The sequence below is a fragment of the Macrobrachium rosenbergii genome, chromosome 1 (genome assembly GCF_040412425.1).
Source record: "Macrobrachium rosenbergii isolate ZJJX-2024 chromosome 1, ASM4041242v1, whole genome shotgun sequence".
Classification (NCBI taxonomy): Eukaryota; Metazoa; Arthropoda; class Malacostraca; order Decapoda; family Palaemonidae; genus Macrobrachium; species Macrobrachium rosenbergii.
The window spans coordinates 43,425,652-43,448,210 of NC_089741.1; the positions used below are offsets into that span (position 1 = coordinate 43,425,652).

The 22,559-nt window shown below is 36.7% G+C and overlaps 1 protein-coding gene and 1 long non-coding RNA gene across 3 annotated transcripts; one reads left to right on the forward strand and one right to left on the reverse strand.

Moving 5' to 3' along the window:
• The first annotated feature begins 5,688 nt into the window (after nt 1–5,688).
• LOC136828684 (uncharacterized) lies at nt 5,689–9,896 on the forward strand. Its single transcript, XR_010850195.1, has 5 exons — nt 5,689–5,823; nt 8,090–8,201; nt 8,964–9,075; nt 9,574–9,661; nt 9,776–9,896. It is a non-coding gene; the product is annotated as an uncharacterized lncRNA (long non-coding RNA).
• On the reverse strand, nt 9,516–21,622 carry mRpL52 (mitochondrial ribosomal protein L52). Of its 2 annotated transcripts, none has more exons than XM_067086649.1 (5): nt 21,483–21,622; nt 18,821–18,872; nt 17,272–17,398; nt 15,192–15,353; nt 9,516–9,609 (listed from the first exon to the last, which is right to left on the reverse strand). In XM_067086649.1, the coding sequence occupies exons 1-4, from the start codon at nt 21,517–21,519 to the stop codon at nt 15,216–15,218; spliced, it is 354 nt and encodes a 117-aa protein (XP_066942750.1). In that variant the 5' UTR covers nt 21,520–21,622; the 3' UTR covers nt 9,516–9,609; nt 15,192–15,215. The 2 variants fall into 2 exon arrangements, with proteins under 2 accessions (XP_066942750.1, XP_066942818.1); XM_067086717.1 differs by having other exon boundaries at nt 15,188–15,353.
• Nucleotides 21,623–22,559: the final 937 nt, after the last annotated feature.

Here is a 22,559-nt window from a genome sequence, read left to right on the forward strand (position 1 = left end):
TGTTTTTCTCTGTAATAACTTTGGATTGAGGAGCCGTGATTATATATTCCCGCTTATTTGTGGTAAGTTTGCTTTCTGATCAATCCCACTGGGTCACTGTGTCCACGAACTGGAACTTCAAAAGTTGTCAGTTTGCGTCCAACTGTTGAACGTGTAAGATGATCGTTTCCGTTTGCTGCCATAATTAACGTCCAGCGTAGAATCCTTGAATGGGACAGTCGACAAGTGGTTTTTCTTGTGTCAACATCCATCTTTTTCAGCATGGACTTTGATATTAGATTTGATCACCAATATCCATTGAGAACTTTGTACCTTCAAGCAGTAAGTACCTGGGCTTACGTTAGTGTTAGTTTTATGCTTAAACGTGATAGTTACTCTTTTACAGTATTTTGAAGGGTGCGGCGGTCCTATTAGTTTAACGACTATGTTAGTGCTTGAGAATTGTAGGGAAATTTCAGTCTGATTTAGTTTGTATAAAGATCCCTATGTAATCACGGTAATCGAAACTTGATAGAGAGTTCAAATATGTAACTCTGGCAACAATTCCAGTGTCTATAGACCCATACTACTATATGCAGCGTTTTTATTTTTTAAAATTGTTTTCTCGTTTTTATTAGCATCCTTTCGGCGGTTTAGTCTTTTCACTGATTGTTTTGGCACAAAATCTAGCTTTCCATTGTGTCAGTGAGCAATCGTTAATACTTTTACTCGACACCAAACGTAACTGGAGGCGAATGGCCTAGTTTAGATCTTCTCGAATCGTTTAGTTGAGCAGTTGGACGTTCTCGATTTTTTATCAAAGGGTCTTCGCTTTGGTGAACCAGTTTTACCGATTATAAAAGATTAGAGCAAAAATTCTGATCGATTTTATAACAAATGTTTTACTATGTTAGAAAAAATCCCGCATTGAAATGCTGATTTAGTGGGATAGTAAAATATCAGTAAAAGCCTTCTAAAAGGCGCAGAAACCAAAAAGTTTAAGGGTAATTGCAAATACACGCCATTTATGTGACGAACGCCAGTGCCATAACTGATATTGTGAATTTAATTGAATTGAATATAGAATTTAGGCCAAAGGCCAAGCACTGGGATCAATGAGGTCATTCAACGCTGAAACGGAAATTGATAGTAAAAGTCTAAACAGTTCAACAGGAGTAAAACCTCGCAGTTGCACTATGAATCAGTTGTTTGGAGAGAGTGGAAAGTAAGTTGGAAGAAAGAGAATATGAAAGGAGGTACAGTAAAATGAACGAAAGGGATTGCAGCTAGGGGCCGAAAGCACGCTGCAAAGAACCTTAAGTAATGCCTACAGGGAGGTGCACTGACCGCACTACCTTCCCTACGGGGAATTAATGTTGTGGCTTCTCATGTATCGTTTTGAATATGATCACCAGAGATAGGAAATTTGATTAGCTTGTATAAAATGGCGTTGCGCGGAAACTATTTTTGTAAATAAAGTGCTTGGGACTGGAGATTGAAGGAGCCTTTTTGCAAATTAGTTATTGTCCGAGAGCCACTGTTCAGTTTATGAACTAGGTCTGCTAAACTCTTGACATGTAAGCAAAAGCATAAAGAATTCCAAACCAGCTTTCATTTTGCCTTCAAAGTTGTTAGAAGAAAATTGTGGTGGAAAAAAGGGCCCTGTATGGACCGAATCGCCGCTAATAGGCCTAAATATGCAGGCGAAGATGCAGTTGAGTGAAATTGACCTAGTTTCGTATGGCTTTGTATACTGGAACACATTTTCTTCCTAAATAATTTACCATAAGTTGCAAGGTATGAAAACCAAATAGAAAAGTACACTTATTGATTTATTTTTTGTCCGTACAATTTCCACGTGCTCTAACGAACAGTTGGTATTGAATGCCTGGACTTTAGCTGAAGTCCTTACACCCGTCCGTCCATCGTTTTTATTTATCCAGCTGTAATAAGCCTTGGATTGAAACTTATTTGGAAAAAAAATAGAGGAAGGTGTTGGTTACGTAAGGTTCAGGTTGTGAGAAATTGCAAGAGAATCAGGCTAAAATCAGTTTCAATTGAGCGTATACGATCAGGACATATTCGTTTACACCCGACCTCGTAAAAGTTCTACAAAGATAGACCATTTTGAATTACAGTATGTAGTTGTGTGGGCGAAAAAATAATTTTATTCAGTCTTAAATAATTCAACTTTAAAGCCATTATTTCAAAGGTAATCAGGTATAATTGCTGAATGCCTTGACACGCATTCCTGGTTGAGCAACCTAGTAAATTTAATACGGTGGGTGAAATGACGTAGGCTAATATTATTAGTAGCTTACTCAGAAGGGAACGTCGAACCCCACTTATTTAATTCTTTTGAAGAAACAGAATCCAAAACATTTTTTTCCATGACATAGCATCAAAGCGGTATATATTTAATTTTTCCTAAAATATTATTTAACTTTTCCTAAAATTAGCTTTGAACGAATAACTTTGTAACTGCCAGTACGCAATTCTGTAATTGCTGGGTTCACGAATTATTTTTAAGCATAATGTAAATAGGAATTCACTATAAAAAAAGTTAAAGGTGTCCTGATTGATTAAGGCCGTTTCAAGGGAATTCGCCTTTGCCCACAGTCTAAAGGTATTATCGAACTGGAATATATTAGACTTCTCTTAATGAAAGGATTTGTAAAAACTGAAGAAAGATTCTGACTGCTAGCTAGTTGCTTTCCACTATTTAAAGCCACCGGTAGGGAAAAGTATGTACTATTAGTTTGATCCTACTTTTAGAATAATTTCTAAACTTCGTATTTATTTGTTCTTACCGGCCAAGAAGAGCATTAGAGCAATAAGAAGTAGAATCTGCAGCTCCTTTGTCTTGAGTTTAATAGAATATAGAATTTATGCCAAAGACCAAGCACTGGGACTTATGAGGTCAAAAGCGCTGAAGCGGAAATGGCCAATAAAAGCTTTGAAACATGTAACAGGAGGAAAACCTCAAAGCAGTTGCACTATGAATCAATTGTTAGGAGAAGGCGGCAAGTCAGATGAAAGAGAATATAAAAGGAGGTACAGTAAAACGAACGAAAGGGGTTGCAGCTAGGGGCCGAAGGCATGCTGCAAAGAACATAAAGTAATGCCTACAGTGTACCACATGAGGTGCACTAGCGGCACTACCCTCCTACGGGAGATTCATTCTTGTTAATACAGTACTGTAACCCCTTATGTTAAAAGTTGATACAGTACGTTACTTAAACACACATGAACATTCAACCAGCATAATTCATTCATTACTACTGGTTCCTTCCTGGCTTAAGGTCCGAAAATAGTTGCTTCAGTAGTAGTTGGCATGCATGAAAAATTACGTATGCAGAAAATATTAGTATGTTAGATTAACAAGACTAATGCGAATCGTACTAGTATCATAATTTCAAGACCCAGATTTGAAGTTCTTTTAAATCTCGTAAGCCTGGTACGGATCATATCAAGATTAGCGAACCTGTTTCACATCATAGTTCCCTAGTCTTTACAAGAAGATTATTTGGTTCGTAATTCTTTACATGGGAATAATCGGGTTCGCTGTTCTAGACATGAACACTCATAATAGGTACCAGACATTTGATCTCCCAGGGGCTAGTACTAAACAAGGCGGAATAATTTGACGCCCCCGAGGCTAGTACTAAACACAACGAAACAGTGCAGATGAATCACTGTTTCGCAGTGTTTAGTACTAGCCCTCATGTGGAATTGGGGTTGGCCATTCTTTACATGGGGATCATTGGGTTCGCTGTTCTTGACATGGAGATGTTGGGTTCGCTAATCTTGACATGATCCCCTGGTACAGAGGGTTACTTCATAAATTGTTTAAAGTAATTATATTCAGTAAATTACTCAACAAGAATTGGCCCCCGCCATCTGGAAATTTTGCACAATGAAAACATTTTTATTAGTTTCAAAAAAGTATTAACATTCTATTAGACTTTCATCCGTTGATGCTGTGTTACATTATTATATACATTAAGAAACGAGTCGGTATGGGATATGGGATAGTTAACAATTATCTTCGTTCGTGGACAAGATAATTAAGAGGGCCATAACCTACAGTGGGGTTAGTTGGCTGTGAATTTACTACAATTAACCACTTGGTAAGTTTAATGTTGATGCTACTAGCTCTGTTGTTACAATGATACAAACCTTCGTCCATTATATGGAACAAGGTCTAGACCTTGATACGGAAGAGAGTATTCTCATTGTCTACGTCTTGGTGTTGTCGAACGAAGAAACTCGCCATATTCTTCCATGTGACTTTATTTTTGTATATATGAGTAGAGCATAGTACTGAGGTAAATGCAAAATTAGTTACCTCAAAATTAGCTACGTTAGTTGCAACATTAGTGTAGATATCTCTTAATCATTCATTGTTAGTAGGAGTCAGTTTGGGTTGTATCTTGGTCAGAAGTATTTGAATTGGAATATAATAATTAGGCCACGCGCTGGGACCTATGAAATCATTCACCGCTGAAATAACGTTGAAACAATATTTAGGAGAGGTGGAAAGTAAGATGGAAGAACGAGAATATGAGTGGATGTATAGTAAAAGGAATGAACGGGCGTTGCAGCTAGGGACCGTAGGTATGCTGCAAAAAAAGACTTTAAGTGATGCCTACATTGCACCACGTAAGATACACTTTAGTTACTAGCCCCATACGGGGGTCAGAAGTATTAACCGTAATTAATTATGGTTTGTTGCTTTCATTAATATTACATTAATGATTACAGTAAGTAGCTGAATCTTTAATTCCTTTGGTTCTGGTACAGATTTTTTTTTCAACGTCGCAAGTTCCTTTGAGCTGAAACGTAATTTGAACTTTAAATTCTTAAAATTGTGCACTAGATAAGGTGCCTTTACCTGGGGTGTTGTATGTAATAATTTGGTTTCATGTTCTTGCAAAACAGACGTCTAGCCCCTTGCTATGTTTCCCTTCTACTGTACATAATCGTGTTTAAAAACTCCATCCACTATACATCATCACTTTTAGTTTTTGTAAGTAATGGGTCTAGAAGGTGTGCCACTGTTGATTACTGCTCAGTACCTGTGATACTATTGCAAGCAGTGGACTGATGATGCCATTCTTTCATGTCAATTAATAAGTATAGTATTTTGCTAAGAATATTGACATGGAAAACTACTAGTCCATTCGTTGTTAGACTATAAATATTTGTATTTGGAGTGCGAAATCTCAAGTTTGTCCTCCATATATCTGCAAATAATTAACAAGACTCTGTCGTAATTTTGCAGTTAGGTCTATGCATCAATTTTTATTAAAATAAGATGGTTATTCTTGGTCAGCACTCGGATCTTAGCTCGTAAGTGGAATAATTAATCTACAATACAGTATAAAGCTCATATTTAGTTGTTGGAATAGCGTAGCAATATAATAAGTGTTTAAAATAAATTGTGACTACAGGTTTTCATAAGTATTTGAATGTGTGCTAGCTCTAGTTTCCACTACCAGGAAAAGCACTGCTATTCATGTCTCTCATGATAAATTTTGTCTCTCGTGGTAAATTTTTATTTTTCATGTTCTGTTTTTTTGCATCATTTTTCCCCCAACTGGTTTTTTCTTTTCCCTGAACTGCTTACTCAGTGTTATCATAACTGCATTTACCCCCAAGCCATAAGGTGACGAATTTTTCATTATTTATGCAACAGGTTGCACTAGAAACTGAAAGCACTTCGTGTCTTCAGAATTTCTGCAAGAATGTGCATAACCGAGGAGGATGGACTTGTTGACTTTCATCCAGATTTCAACACGAAACTTCTTGGGGAAAGGATTTTTTCTTGTACAATATTGAAAGGTAAGTTTTTGTGTGTATGTTAACTAATAATGATTTGAAATACTTGCATTTAATAACCAAATCAACAAACCACCCTTTTTTTTTAAACTGTTTTAATAAACGTACATTTACATTCTTGTGACATGGAAAGAGGGCGGTACCAAATGGCCAGTGGAATGGTCTCTGGAGAAGTGATTGAAAATTATTCTGCCCAATTCACATGGGTCTACCACTCTCTTAACTTTGCCATTTTAAGAAGGTACAGAGGAAACTGATATGTTGGTTGATCGGTCAAGAACTTAAGTTTTAAGCATGGTATGACTTGAAAAGATACCCATTTTTACTTTTGGTTTTGACCAGAGATCCACGACACACACACACACACACCTGGAACAAAGGGTACACCAAACTGCTATTCTGTATAAGGTGCCAAAACTTAGTAACCTAGGCATCCCTTTTAAGTCGTCTGGAAATCATGTGAACAGACACTCAAGCATGTAGAGATAACGTCTACGATTTAGATCTGATCGTAGTTCTAGTCTCTTCCTCATCAGTTAGGGAACGATCTACATTACATAGAAAGTCCAGACATTTTACAAGTTACGATGCAGTAAATCTCGGGAAAATTGAGTTGGCTGTTGGGTACTTCATTACCGAGAAGGAAAGGCTACAGGTCTAGCCAAAACATTTCATATGCCATATAAACTGCTTCCAGTTCATTAGCGGTTATCCTGAATGACCCATACCTCACTTAATTACACAAGTAAGGCTACTACAGGGTTTGTCATGAGGTGTAAATGCTATGCCTGCTGAAGTGTTAGTCTGCATTGGGATTCAGATAAATTTTCATACTGCATCTACTCCACTCCAATTAGAGAAACTGACGAAGCAAAAAACTCTGCCATAAATATAGCATTTGCTGAACATTATCCTCCTCAACAACTGCACTTTATGCTGAAACTAATCCCCTTCAAATATACAAAATATCATGGGGAGAAGCCACTTGAAATACCTAGTGCAAATTACAGTCCGAACTTGAAACTGAAGTACCTCCCCTAACAGTTAAAGGCTTACAACTAGAACACAAGCTCCAGCCAGAGGAAACCAAGGCTTTTTTTCATTAACATCCTAAACATGAATTATCATGTATATACAAGTGGTTCAGTCTTTGAAAACTGACATGGCAAATGCACCAGTTAATACAAAGTACCTCCAGCTGGCTTGTCTGCTGTTTGTTTTATTTCCTTTTTGAGTCTTAAACTGCTGCCTGTCCTCTTCATTAGTGTCCGCTTAACTCCTTTTCCTTATGCTCCCATCAACTTATTCTGTAGCGGTTAAGTTCACCAAAGGCTTCATCCATGTAATAAGCACCCTAAGGATACTTCATGCAAACGAATAACCAGGGTCTATATTCCTCTCATAGATATTATCATTACTACATACAGAGCTCAACTTCAGACAGGCCACACTAGGCTAAACTGCCACCTTAACAGGCCAAAATCGTCACTTTACCGCAATGTTGGTGTAACTACCATAGTGTAGAATTTTTGTTGAATTGCCAGTAATTTATATTTTAAGGACTATCCTCAAATCTGGTATGAACCCTAAGGGTAAACAGCCTTGAGCATAAAATTACAGTACTGAGGTGTAAAGATGTCAATTTGCCACACATGACAGCATGTACGACATTGCCATCCTTTCTAAAAAGGATGGCACCAGACGTGATCATTTTGAGCAAACAGTTTTTGCTCCTTGTGCTGCAGACTGGCTCCAATTAGTCATAATCCTCTAAGATTCATTTGAAAATGTTTTAACTTGTAAAGGGCAATTAGTATTTAAATCTTAGTTGAAACTTGCAGCTGGTGACTCAAGAATTTGAACTTGAGAAGGAAGTGTTTTCATGCTTGGCTACAATTCTCAGTGAGAAATCCAGAATGTAATATAATTATTGCTATATGGTAACCATATGCACTTCACACCAGCATGGCTGAAGCACCAATATTTGATCAATGTAGATTAGTTGTTGGGATTTTTTCAACAATTTTTTTTTTCTTGTCAATCAGACAACAATGATTTAAATATATGCTCATCCCATCTAAAATTTCTGCTTTTTAGAATGACTGTTGCAGTTACAAACACAATACCAGCAGTAAGATCTAGAATCGAGAATTGGAAAGTGTATTATATTGAAGAGCCCTCTAGTACTGGATTCTTTTAACTTACACAGAGTTCAAATTTTTGTGTATTGACATAAATTTGTTAATGAAATTGCTTTTCATATATACAGATAGCAGTTTCATGGAGTGATTCCCGTGGCCTCAGTTTGAGATATGCTAGATATTCCTTTGGAAGGGCACTTCATTAAAGCATGTAAGCAGTGGAGTATTGCAAAATGAAAGGTGAGTTTGATCATTACCAGTTTCTCAGGTATTTGTCTTTTTATGTATCATTAATTAAAGGGTCAGCTATAGTTTCTTTAAAAACTCTCAAGGTTATATGCAATAATAAAACTAAAGAAAAAATTGTGCTAAGTTTTTTTCTAACATTATTTTTGGAGGCTGAAGAAACTGAATGTGACTCAGTTTCTTACATCAGTTTCTCCACTTATGATTATTACAAGAGATGTTACCAAGTTGAAATTATAATTACTGTCTAATGACCAGTATTTATTACAATGAACTGTACTAAAGACTGCCCTAAAATGCTCCACTAATTCTATTCTTGGGTTGGTTCGAAAAACTTTGAATTCAAATTAGTTTATTTGAATTCAGTTAGTTTAAAAGAAATTTCTCTCATGAATTACATGAAACTTTTAAAATGTAGTTATGTTCTTGTCTTTTTACTGTATTTTTAACCTTTTGCTCATTCGGTTTCTGCGGTTACACATCTGGTAGGGGGAAATATGGCCGAGGTTCAAAAAAAAAAATTTTTTTTTTTCCCACTGCCATGGCAATCTTTTGTGACAACTTCCTTGTATACATAATGTTCTCAAATTATGCTATATTAAGAATTCTTTTGTATAAGTTATGTTGGTTTTTAAAACTTGGAATACAAGATTCTTTTTAACTTCTTGAACTTGGACCAAGTTCTTTTCTCAACCAAAACAAAATTTTGTCATAAGAGGAAGACAAGTTTATATCATTTTGTATTCCCGATTGCAGGTATGGATTGTTTGTGGGATTACTTCATGGATGTGGTGCATATACATGCTCGTTTCTGTAAGAACTAATATTTGTAACCTAGTACGCCTGCTTGCATTCTGCTACTCCTGAGGTATAATTTTGTTTTTTGTTTGGTCATTGGTGTTAGTGTATTTTATATGTGTATTTATTTTCCTTCCTTGAATACTAATGAATATTTTTATCCAAGCAAATTTCAAATTTCCTAGCTTAATATCTATGAAACTTTTTCATTAACTGTGTTCCGTATGTTCAGTTATTTTTATAATTTTCGTCTTTAAAACTTAAACATGTAAACTTGCATGGTTTACATGTGGATCTCTTTGTATTACTGTAAAATAGGCATATATAAGCTGAAACCAGTTAATTCTTTGGGTTTAGTTAAACACTAATGGTTAATAGTTGTTATTGTTTCAAGAACTACTGCGCATATATAACTAAGAAGTGGTTTTTAATAGCGTTTTCAGTGTACTCTGTGTTAATACATTTTTGTACCATACGGTTTCTCAAAGCTTAACCAAATAAAAACATGTGTCAAAGTGTAACAACATTTTTATTAAAAATTTATTTACATAATTTTGTTAAATTACAGATTTTGAAGACAAAAACTGGCGCAGAACACTATCACCTGAAAAGAATGAGATGGATTACTAGAAGTTCTTAAATTTATTACAGAATAGGTAAGCAGTCACTGGCAATGGTTTGTCAAATACAATTTTGAGAAGAGCCCTGTTTGTATTATCACTACAATTTTATATCACTATCAAAAATTTACAATGCTTTCTCTTCAACAGCAGCAGCAGTAGTGTGGTGTCATAAACAAGAGCAAGAGAGAACATCAGTATTCAGCAGCATCAGTAGTGTGGTGTCATGAGCAAGAGAGAGAGCACCAGCATTCAACAGCAGCAGTAGTGTGGTACAAGAACATGAGAGAGCACCAGCATTCAACAGCAGCAGTAGCAGTAGTGTGGTGTCATGAGCAAGAGCAAAGAGAGAGCACCAGCAATCAACAGCAGCAGTAGCAGTAGTGTGGTGTCATAAACAAGAGCAAGAGAGAGCAAGCATCAGCATTCAACAGCAGCAGTAGTGTGGTGTCATGAGCAAGAGCAAGAGAGAGCACCAGCATTCAACAGCAGCAGTAGCAGTAGTGTGGTGTCATAAACAAGAGCAAGAGAGAGCATCAGCATTCAACAGCAGCAGCAGTGTGGTGTCATGAGCAAGAGAGAGCACCAGCATTCAACAGCAGCAGTAGTGTGGTGTCATAAACAACAGCAACAGAGCACCAGCATTTAACAGCAGCAGTAGTGTGGTGTCATAAACAACAGCAACAGAGCACCAGCATTCAACAGCAGCAGTAGTGTGGTGTCATAAACAACAGCAACAGAGCACCAGCATTCAACAGCCGCAGTAGTGTGGTGTCTTAAACAAGAGGAAGAGAGCAGTATTAGTAGTGGTGTCATAAACAAGAGAGCAACAGCATTAGCATCAGTAGCAGCCTCATTACTACTGCACCAGATTTAACAGCAGCCCTTACAACCATAATAAAATCAGATAAGAGGTTCCTCCAGAACAACATCAATAACTACCAACATGGAGGCAGCAAAAGCAAGAAAATATGGAGATGCAGCAGTTATAAGAGCCACAACCATATTATTGGCTGCTCCATCAACAACTGAAATGAAAACTAATGTGAACAGCAAGTCTGCTATAATCAGACAGCTGCAATGGCAAGAGAAACCACTGCAAGAAGCAGCCACATGAACAGCAAGTTTTGGCAACAATGATGGACCCTATTAGCATAAGCTTCTGAACAGCAATATAAAATGACAAACCAAAACAAACCTTTGTGAACAATCAAGTTTGAACATAGCCACAAAAGCAGCATGTTTGACTGCAGCAGCAAGAGTCATGTCAACTAGCCTCACTTGCAGCTGGAAGTGCAGTGAGGACATCCATCAGACTTAATGGCAGCTGTCACTGCAGAGTTGACAATAAGATATCAATGAATACAGTAGCCAAAAAATTAAGTGCGGACAACACCCAGATTCAACAGCAGCCACATTAGCAGCAACAATGACCACCACATGAACAGGTAAAGTAAAGAAGAGGCTATTACTGGTATACTTTTTCCAGAAATGTTGACAAATTGACAGCAACTATGAGTGTGGTGATAACCTGGTTTGATGGCAGCCAAGGAGGGAAAGATCACAAATCTGCAGTCACAAAATTGTGAGAATGGCAGCTACAAATGATGCAATGGCAACCAAGGAACCACTGGGGCAGCAAGGATGAAGTCACTAGTGTAGTAAATGATGACAGCCACAAAAGCAGCTCAGCCTGCAAACACCAGGATTGACTAAAGCCACAAAAGCAGAAAGAACAGCCAGATTCAACAGCTCCTACAAAAACAGCAATGACAACAAATTTTACTTCAGAGGCAAAAGCAACACTGATGAAAATCATGACCAGCCATGATGACCACCACATTGGGTGCCTCTGCAAGAGCAACAACACAACTAGGATATGCTTACCACATTTGGGGATTGCCTCTCAGCAGCCACTAGGATTATGAGCAGCCAGTGAAAAACAGCCACAAGAACAATGATGACAATAAACCAGGTTCAACAGCAGCTGAAAGACCAGTAGTATTTACATCTCAGCAAACAGCCACAAGAACAATGATGACAATAAACCAGGTTCAACAGCAGCTGAAAGACCAGTAGTATTTACATCTCAGCAAGAGGGCAACTGCAAGAGTAGCATGGATGGTAGGCACAAAAACAGCAATTATAACAGCCAGTTCAAAACAAGAACCACAAGATCATCAAAAAACAAAAACCAGTTTTGAAGGTAACTTACAAGTGCAGCAATAACGAATTCCTTAAGAGCGGCATATACAGTAGCTGCCTGTGCAGCAAGGGCAACATCCAGAATATACTATAATCACATGTGTAGCAAAGATGACAATTAACAGATTTGCATGAGCCACTACAACATGTGACTGACATTAATTCTACTCTTGTAGCTGCTTTCTAACAAATCCAACAATAGTAGGAGCTGTGAGAAGAGAATGGCAGTAGTCACCAGCACCAGTAACAAAGGTAGTCTTTTAAGCAGCACAAGTCAACAGCTATGATTAATGGGCATCATGAACACTACAAATAACAAGCTACATGGCAGCTGCAAACAATATATATTAAGGATGATGGCCACATGAGCAGTAAAAACAGCATTCAAGAGTAGGAAGATAGCAGGAGTCACAAGAATAGTAGTGAATTAAGCCACAAGGGCAAAAACCAGGCTCAACAGCATCCATAACAGCACCAATAAATAAGTCAACCAGCTTTTACCCACATGGTCAGATCAGCAAGGATGGGAGCTGCATGAACAATAAACACTCACACTTAGACATTATGACACAACTGTGCTAAATGTCATTATGCCTTAGGAGTTTGTGCTTTATGGTTTTAATAGTTATAACCATCTCTGTGCAGTTACAGCTACTAACTGATAACTTCCTGCCTGTGTTGCTTGCTCAGCTGCCAAACCTTGGTGGAGATTGTTGCTGTCCAACCTCTTCACTGCTCTTGTGATATAGCTACAGCTTAACAGTATCGATGACAAACATAGTAGTGGTGGTGATGTAGTAATTTCATTCCTGTTCGACCACAGAACTGCCTCCAGGCAATGGAGAAATAATCGTCAGTATTTGTCAACAGCTACTATATCAACAGTGACAATAGCCTGAGCAGGTTATCTGTCACCGCTGATCTAGTAGCTGTAGACAAATAATGTTAATAGTTTCTCCATTACCTGGAGGCAGTTCTGTGGCAGAAGAGCAATGATATCTACTACACCACCACTACCAGCTTTATCACTGATACTGGTAGGTTGTAGCTATCACAAGAGCAAATCAACAGGTTGAGCAGCAACCACCACCGAGGTTTGGCAGCAATGATTACCACCACCAAATTTGGCAACAGCCTCACAAGGAGGAATGCCTATTACAGCTATCAGTTAGTACTGCAAGTGCACAATGATTATAACTATTAAACCCAGAAACCAAATGTCTTCAGCTATTTTGAAAACGGCAACAAGAAGGGTGTACCCGAGGGCAGTAGCCACAAGAGCAGATACTGGCTACACCTGCTCCAGTGTAACAATCTTCCACAACAGGAGCAGCCACACACAGATTGGTAATTACCAATTTAATGTTATGGAAACCTGGAAGCTAATAATGAGGGAGTAGCAATTCAAGAGTTAAGGACCAAAACAGCAGTACTGTATATGCAAGTTACAAAACAGATAAGCAGTAGTCAGTCAGTCAACAACATGAACCAAGAAAGAAGCATGTTAATGCTAGTAACAAAGACTGAGTACAGCCACACATACGGCATTGCTACCACCATCAACAAAGACAACAGCAACTACCTGCAGTAATGCAAACTTGAAACAGAATGTAAAGCTTCCTTTAGGGAACAATGTCTGTGTCAAGGCCTGCTAGACTGTGACACTGTGGCATCAACTGCTTTATATGCAACAAACATTCAGTAAACTTGCCTACAAAAATTCTTAAGGAAATTTTTACCGCAAGCATTATATAGTATAAATATATATTCGAAAACATAAAATGTATTTTAACAACCTCAGATATCTTTTGATACAAATGATAATACAAACCTGAAATATCCTTTGTATGGCAAAACAAAAACATCAAAACATTTTAAATTTCTTAAAACCTACAGCAAAAAATATTTACCCATATTTTTTTACATGTTCATAGCTGATGATGGGTAGTATAAGTAAGTAATTCAGTATAAAACTAGCTAATTCCAGTATAAAATTAGCTTTGCGATTAGAGACAAAGTCATAGATGCCTTACGTGTGGCACTGAACCCCATATTAAATGACCTTATCTCTGTGACAACAATCACCAATGCCAAAAACTTCAGACATTCCACACTAGTTTGTAAATAATACATATATGCTTTATCTCAAGTACCTAAATTTAATCCTAACAGCTAAACATAACACAGCTGTCAGATCCTGTATGGATTGTCAGATCCTGCATGGATATAAGACAAATTATCTCTGAACCAAACAAGCAGCTTGCTCCAGCTTACACTGGGCATAAGAAAACATAGCAACCAAGTTGTTTACAAATAGGTGATACCAGACACTACTTTCGTAAATCATGCTTTCCTAACCGTTATCATAAAATGCCAGCTCATGAAAGTAAACCACTACTACTTTGCCCAGAACCTATACAATTGTAAGAGGTCAAATTCTGAAGAGTCCCTTTCCCTGCAAAAGCATGTGTTTCAAAATGACTGACAGCCATCACAGGAAAACTGGAAGTGTTGATAATCTGTTCAGGTTTCCAGAAAAGCACAGAAACTCAAAGAAAGATTCTTCAACACAACAACAAAACAACATGAATTTCTGTGAGCGTTCAGGTTTCCAGAAAAGCACAGAAACTCAAAGAAAGATTCTTCAACACAACAACAAAACAACATTAATTCTGGCTCACAGAGAAGTCCAATACAACAAAACATGAATTTCGAAGACTACACTCCAATCCTAAACAACGTTCAAGTCTGAAACCAGCAATATTCCCGACCAATAAGAACAAGTAAAAGTTACTGGTGATGACACCTTTCTGGTCTTTAAAAAATTAAAATTTTTTCTCTGCCTTCAATTGACAAAAGTACATGTAAATTACAGTGGTTTGTATTTCAGTAGGATCAACTGCAAATGAATTTGCAAGCATACAAATCTTAAAGCTTAACTTGGCATGACAGAATTATGGGTTGCACAATAAAAATATAACAAGCATTATTATCAGGCCATAACTATACAACAGCACATAAAGAAAAACTTGTTTAGGAAGTTTAGTAGTGTATCTGAATACTGTACTGTAGTTGATTTGGAAATGAGATAGAGTATTTGAATATGAAATGTACTTGACATCTAATCAAGTTTCAATTAACTTGAAAACATTGTACAGAAGTGATATAAAACCTGGTCTTTTTAAAATACAGGAAAATTTATTATTGCTGTGCACTGGAGTGAAATAACTTCCAAATGAAAGGTCAGTATCTGCACCAAACTACGCTAAAATTACCTCAATTTATGAAATCCTTCATTATTTTAATTCATTTTCTAAACTAAACAATTAAAATGGTGTATCAGACATTTAATGGTACCTACTAAATTATGACGGCAACTGAAAAATTACGTCAATTTCTTGGAATTCTTGGGTTTCAGTTTGGAGTCCAGTACAGCTTGTCGTCTCTGTTTCGCCTCTTCTTGGCGCCTTTTGTGTGATTCTACGGCAAAGTTGGTTTCATTTAACAGCTGAAGAATTTTACTCTGGAATGAAATAGATTTTCTTAATGGAAAACTCTGGGATAGGACACAAAAAGATAAATTGATTTTCTTAATGAAGAAACTAGAGTAAGAGCAAGCACACAATTTTTTCACGTCAATTTTTTTTTTTTTTTTTTGTCCTAAAATGCATAATTTGTAACCTTCATATGATTACTGGATCTACTAGGAAAAGTTAACAAATACAGCTTGTCAATGTAAGCCTCTCAATTTAAAAAGAAAAAAATGACACTTGAAACTAATAGCAAGGAAAATAAGCAGGTACATCCACTCATGAAAAACTATCACAAAGTAAACTGCGGACTAATACTGTACTTGAATAATTTCTAAAATTTAACACAGTAGTAACTTCAATGTCTTCTCTACGATCAATAGAAAAAAAAATGTTTAAAATTAGACGACCATAGAGAGAAATGAAGGTCACTAATCAAAATTATATACTGTACCTGTACTATCTCCAATCCATATAAAGTAGTAGTCTACTGATATTATTCAGCAGACAAACACATAATGAACCTCAAGGCCAACTGAACCATCTACATCTAGGTTTTAAAGAATGCTACCTAACATGTAAAAATTACTGTATATCACTAGGTGGCAGTTTGACAAAGGTAATCTTCAGTAATAACAGAGCTCTGCAGAGTGCAGCTACAAAACTGGCATTAAGTAAATGTACAACTTAAACACCCTATATCAAAGTTATGCCTAGGCAAAAAGTCTACCACAGTATCTTCGTTTGTATCACGAAATTACATGCATTACTTTGTGTCAAGGTCATAATGCATCCAACTTGTTGGCAAAACATCATATATTAGAAAATACCATAAATACTGTAATAAAGAGTGAATGGGATAAATACAAAAATCTATGAGACTAACAAAAAGTGTCTATGTGCTGAATAACATATCTGAACTTCATCATTATCATCACCACCAATTATGGCTTGTGAAATAAATCCCACAAATTTTATCCGGAACATCACACAATAAATGTGTATCATTGTTAGAATAAAATGTAAAAAACAGAGCTAAAAGGAAGAGAAAAAAATCAAAGATATTCTGCAATCCATCTTGGCCTTTGGATATTGACCACAGATGTCACCATACCCTACTGAGAAGCATCAGAGTAAAAGAATTGCCATCCAGCAATGAAAACGAAATTCTATAATCAAGACCCAGATAAAATTTCCCATTACCAAATCTAAGAGGAGCATCATTAGTACAGTCAAACATTGCTATTCATACCTTAACAACTGCTTAAATATACTAAGTTCAACTGGCTCGAGCAAGCTCACTACCTGAAAGTTCATCAATTCATTTTAAAAATAAAGCACCTGAAGCCAATTCAGTAACATCTCAACTAAACAGATGCTTTGGGGGACTGGCTGGCCTTTCTGATAAATTACAAAGACCCCACATTACAGTCTGCACTTTAATCTGGCTCCTCAACTAATGTGTAATTTACACAACATTTCAATCTAAGATATATAATAAAAAGTATCACGTCTAAAAAATTAGAACAGAATACTGTATACAATAAGGCCAAAGGTCAAGCACTAGTACCTATGAGTTCATTCAGAGCTGAAACAGAAATTAACTAAAAAGGTTTAAATGGAGGAGGAAATCCTCGCAGTTGCACTATGAATCAACTGTTAAGAGAGGGTGGAAAGCAAGATGAAAGAAAGACAATATGAACAGAGGTACAGTAAAAGGAATGAAAGGGCCTTAAGCAATGCCTATAGTGCACTGCATGAAGTACACTGACAGCATTACCCATCTACAGGGAAAACTATAAGGGTAGCACAGGAAAAATAATTGCAATATGGTAGCTGATAAGTACAGAAGCCCTTAAAGTTGAGGTCCATTAAGTTGAGGTATTATTGTACCTATAAAACTGGACATACCGAAACTTCTAGTTGCTCATTAGCTCTTTTCCTCTTGGAAGACCCTAAAGGTGTCTCACGTCCATCAAGGAATGTATAGTCAGGTCCATCAACCAGTGGTCCATGAGCTCCCAGTGACGTCTTAAAGCTGCAATTAAATGGAATAAAGTTCAACAATCATTTTGTACACAGAACACATTCAAGAACTGGAACAAGAATAAAACAGGTTTCAGTACTTTACTGTAATGGCATTACTTAGTGGGCATATAAAAAAACAAAATTTAACAACCAAACAAATTTATTCATGACAATATATAGTAATTATATCATTACAATGTCACCAACCCAAGCTATAGAAATGTTCTATCTTTTCAGTTAGGATTAAAGAATTCACCATGTACTATATCTAATGTAAACCATGTTTCAGTAAACAAAGATGTAATCCTGCAGCAAAAAATATAAAAATGAAATATGAATGAACAGCACAATCACAAAATGTCCTCAGCATGTGCCAAAGGCCAATACAGATATCCACAGATTACATTCTGTAATCTTCTTAAAGAAATAAAAAAATAAAGAGCAGTTACCTTGGCAAGGGAAACCCAATATTACTTTGGTACTGGCCTGCATGCCCTGCATACAGTTTCTCAGTCAAAAAGACAGTGCTACCAGAGACAACTGCTGAGACACCTAATTTATGAATATTCCCTTCTGCAATTCTTTGTTTCAAGGTACATCCAAAATGCGCAAACAAGGTGAAGGTTCACTTTGTCTGAATAAAAATTTTGTTTCACTGGATCACTTCACCTAATATCTCACTAATTTTACTAACCTGTAAGAACAGGATAATCTCTAAAACTTGCACTTCCTTGCTTAAGGGACATAATATAAGGAATTTGTTTGGTCAAACTCAAATGCAACCAAAACTATCTAGAAGCCATTAAAAACATTCATTAGATGATCTCACTGTATATTTGAGATCAATGTTACACATTTTTGAGGGGATACTAAAGATGTCAGCAATTCCCTACTGATGTTACAGAAATGGAAGACTAAACTACAAGTAGTATGTCAAAGTCCCAAAGATACTGTATTGGTAAGGCAAGTGGGCCAATTCCTGGCCTTTAACCGCTGAAAGAGTAATTTCCTATCCCTTCCTCACAAAAGATAAATTAAACTGCCAAAAAAAGAATGCATCTCTGGTAAAATCGCAAATATTGACCAACTAACCTGGTGGAAACATGGTCCACTGTACTCCTGACCAAAATTATTTCTTGTTCAACCTCTTCCTCTCTCTCTCTATAGGAGTAAAATCATAGCAACTGGAGGTTCTTGTGAACATTTTGGATATAAGTTGAACTTAAAGCTGCAAGCTTTATGTATTCCTCTAATGTGATTGACTAACAAATGCAGCAGATTGAAAAGAGACTCTGGCTACTTACCCAAAAAATACTGGCCCAGCCAACTAAAGGCTTTTTCAACATAAAATTTTCAAGGTTAGTACCCAAATCATTCACCATCATACTTACCCAAATGTAGCAATACTGTACCAAATCAAAAGTAATCTTACCTTTTTTGAAATTTGTACTTCGAGGAGAAAAGTCTGGAAAATTTCATCCCATCTGAAAACATAAAAATAACCTGTTAACAATTTTGGCTTTTCATATGATAAGATAAATGACATGTTATTACTGCTCTATTATGAAGGGTACCTAGATCTTTTGACCCATCCACACAATCCTGCCACAAGCAAGCTTACTCCATCAATGACTGGATGAATCACTTACATTTCATCATATGTGGTGCCAAAAGAAAGCAGAAGACTATTTCTGCTACCATCATTTCAGATTTTAATTTTTTAGCTAGAAGCCTGCAATTAAGAGGGAACAGTGAATACTATTTCTTCTAATTTTTCTAAATTACAGGTTACCATGGACATCAAGTGAGCTACTGAGGAACAAAAGTGCTGAATTGGTTTTATATCCAAAATTTAAAGCTGGCTTGTACATTTGATGTTTGGGAGACGCTGACCTCCAAAGCCAAGAACATAAGTTAGCTTCTGTACTTAAATACAGTACACCTTAGGCTAGGCTAAGCTATCCATGAAATAAATTTATCAGTTTGCATGTATAATGTATCAATTTTTTTATCATCCATTAAAGTAATTTATCATCTTGAGAATGAACCCTAATAAACCCTATCTTCAATGGTTAAGCAGCCAATATTATATGTGATTTTCAACATCCAATTGTGGTTCACCACTTTTGTCAAGAGAATAACTTATAACTTAGTTGAAAACAGTTTGGTGTTTGCAAAGCCATTAGTTAAACAATGTTTTTAAAATTAAAATACAAACACAACAAATGCAACCCAAATATTGTATGTCTTATGGCTTAATCTTCATTTCATACCCTACGATTGCTATAGCATCAAGTGACCTCTGAGGCCAGTACAAGATTAATTGATGGTCAACACCTGAGGTGTCCAGTGTGCTTCTATAGATGCTAGGTTTAAAGCCTTAGTTTTGTTGGCACTGTCGCAAAGGTGGAGCTTCAATCCTGACACTGAAATGATAAAGCAAATGGGGACTCAAATAAAACCAACAAAGGAATCAGAGTTGGGGCTCAAAACTTTCTGTAATGTAAGGTAAATTATCATTATTGGCTGTGGCTTGATAAGTATACTGTACATTGCTACAGTCCTAGAGTTCATAGTTTGAAATAAATGACTGATAACTTGAGTTAACAACAAATAAGAGCCAAAGTATCCAAGTACCTGCTGGACAAAATAGGCTACATCAATCACCTGGATTTCAACATCAGAAACTAGCAAAGGGCAAGAATCTGCCCATCAGTTCGGACCAAACTTACATCTGACACCATGGGTGGGTCATTTTTGCAGTGTTACCAGATCTTAAAGTGATGGCCATGCAGTACTACTGTCAGGCTGACAAAGCATAGATGTTGTCATTGCTTCATGGCCATACCATAGGACAAACTTTGCTAGCAATGGGCACAGATACTATGCTTGTTTGCCGTTGATGACTAACATTTCACCTATCTCCCAGCCACCCTCCATATAGGTGTTATGGCAACTCTGTCAACCATGATACTGTCAGATCATGTAAATGCACCTGTAACTTTCTTGCATAATCTGCTCAGTCTAATTGAACCATCAGGCTACTGGACTACACTTGAGAATCGTTTTGGTGTTTTCGGCCATGCATTTTAGATTAAATGAGGAAAAACCTAACCTATAAGAAAATATGGTAAAACTACAGAACAGCTCTGCACAGACTATTACCTCAGGAAATTTATTTTTCCTATACTTTTAGTGTTGCTGATGAGGAAGGTGGTGGTGTTTATTGTCGGTCAATTATTATTAACCTCATATCTCTATCCAACATGGTTGGGGACCCTTTGGGAACACCTTTTGGAACACAGGGTTTTGGGTGCAGGAAATCGTTGGGAGAAAGACCGAACTGTCATGTTGTTATGGAATGGTTCCGCGCATGTGCAAGTCATTAATGAGCCATATGTTCAAGAAGGGATTGCTAAGGAAACCTATTATAAAAGGAAATATACTAGCCTAACGTACCCTGACCTAACCTACCCTAGCCTAGTAGGCCATATTACTTAGCCAAAAGTTTCCCTATAACACTGCACATGCACAATAGCATTCTAGGATGGCCAGCATACAATAGCATATCAGTTCTGAGGTTAATTACAGTCGACCACCAAAAAATAACCGCAAATTCTTGATAAGCAAACAAAATAAAGAAAAAATCAATTTCCAAGGTAATACCCCATGCGAAGCTATTCTATAGTTCTGCCGAAAATTAAACGGGCAATGTATGGTCACAAAGTAGGTTACTGAATATTAATTCTCACTTTCATATCAAAGTAGTCTTCTTTAGCCTAGGACCTTTCCAAGGGTTGAATGTGTCCGGACAACAGTGCCAATTGTCCCGTTACCCTAATCAATCGGACATACAATCTGAAAAAGGGCAACAGTCGATATGGCCTATATCACTAATGTTTAATATTTTAAAATGAAAGAACATGGGTGGGATACAAGGTTAAAATAGAAATTCGGCCTCGTAACCTAGCCTATCCTAACCCCTGCATCAGTACGTAGCAAGTGACGAACCAAATACCACCATTTAACAGTACCGCACAAGCCCACCACCTCCCATTATGTTGTCAGCCAATTAAAAATGTTAAAATATTTACCTGTGATGTTAAACTTCCGGGCTATTATACAATACATTTTGACGGGTTTTGTTCGCGCAGACGGGAAATTTAACCAGCGGCGTAACAGGGTTGAAATCCAAATACGTTACCTCTGTATCGGCACATCCGAAGTAAACTCAATAAAGTCCTTTTTTATTTTTTTTTATAAGGGAACTAACTTCCGTCTTCACTTAATCTCTCAAGTAATAGCTTTATATAGAACAGCTTTATTATTTCTTTTTATTTATTTCACAACTGCCCTTTCTCTAAACGAAAGACTTTGAAAATGTATTGAACCATCACTTTCACTCCTGTTCCCTATACTTTGTTGGAAACATTTTTTTGATTTTTTATATCTCCCTATGTCTTGTGCATTTGGATTGAATTAGAAAAACGTTGTTCAAGGGACAACATTTTCCTGTGAGGCTACCATGTGCAGCCAGCTATTCAAGATTCCTGCTAATATTTCCCCATTTTCCGACCATGAATAAATATGCCATTTATTCACTTTTCTTGCTAGTATATATTACCAGTTTTCAGACCATGAATATGTCATAATTTTATTTTATAAAAACACGTCGATTTTCATGTTTCTGCTACAGACAAAAATATAAAGACTGAAAGCAGATGCAGCAGTGCAGTTGTTGAGTGATATAACATTAATGCGGCTCGAATACGGATAGCATACACAAAAAATGCATTCTTGTAAATTCTATTACTTACGATAGTTCCATAGTAACGCCACTGAAGGTTTAAAACGGCCTTCTGCCCTGGGTATCAGTTGCAAATTAGCGAAAGTGCAAATGCTATAATTACTCAAGTCTAGCATAAATACAGATACTCTACAGTTTTCTTTAATTTCCATTTTCTATGGTGTGTATCTGATGATAAACTATACAAGATGAAGTTACTCCTTAACGCACTGGGTTATGTGCCAAATTTTCAGTTACTGTTACTTAAATACTAATTAAAATTATGTATCATGTCAGCAAATTACAGTATTAACATAAATTTTCTATTCTTACGCCTATCCACGGGTGACTCTTGCAAGTAACAACTAGCATATCTGATTATAGT

Coding starts and splice junctions, on each gene's coding strand:
- mRpL52 (XM_067086649.1), bottom strand. CDS start 21,519: ATGTATTGTATAATAGCCCGGAAGTTTAACATCACAG. Junction 18,873..21,482: donor CCGGAAGTTTAACATCACAG/GTAAATATTTTA, acceptor TTATGTTTTCAG/ATGGGATGAAATTTTCCAGA. Junction 15,354..17,271: donor ATGAGCAACTAGAAGTTTCG/GTATGTCCAGTT, acceptor ATTTCATTCCAG/AGTAAAATTCTTCAGCTGTT.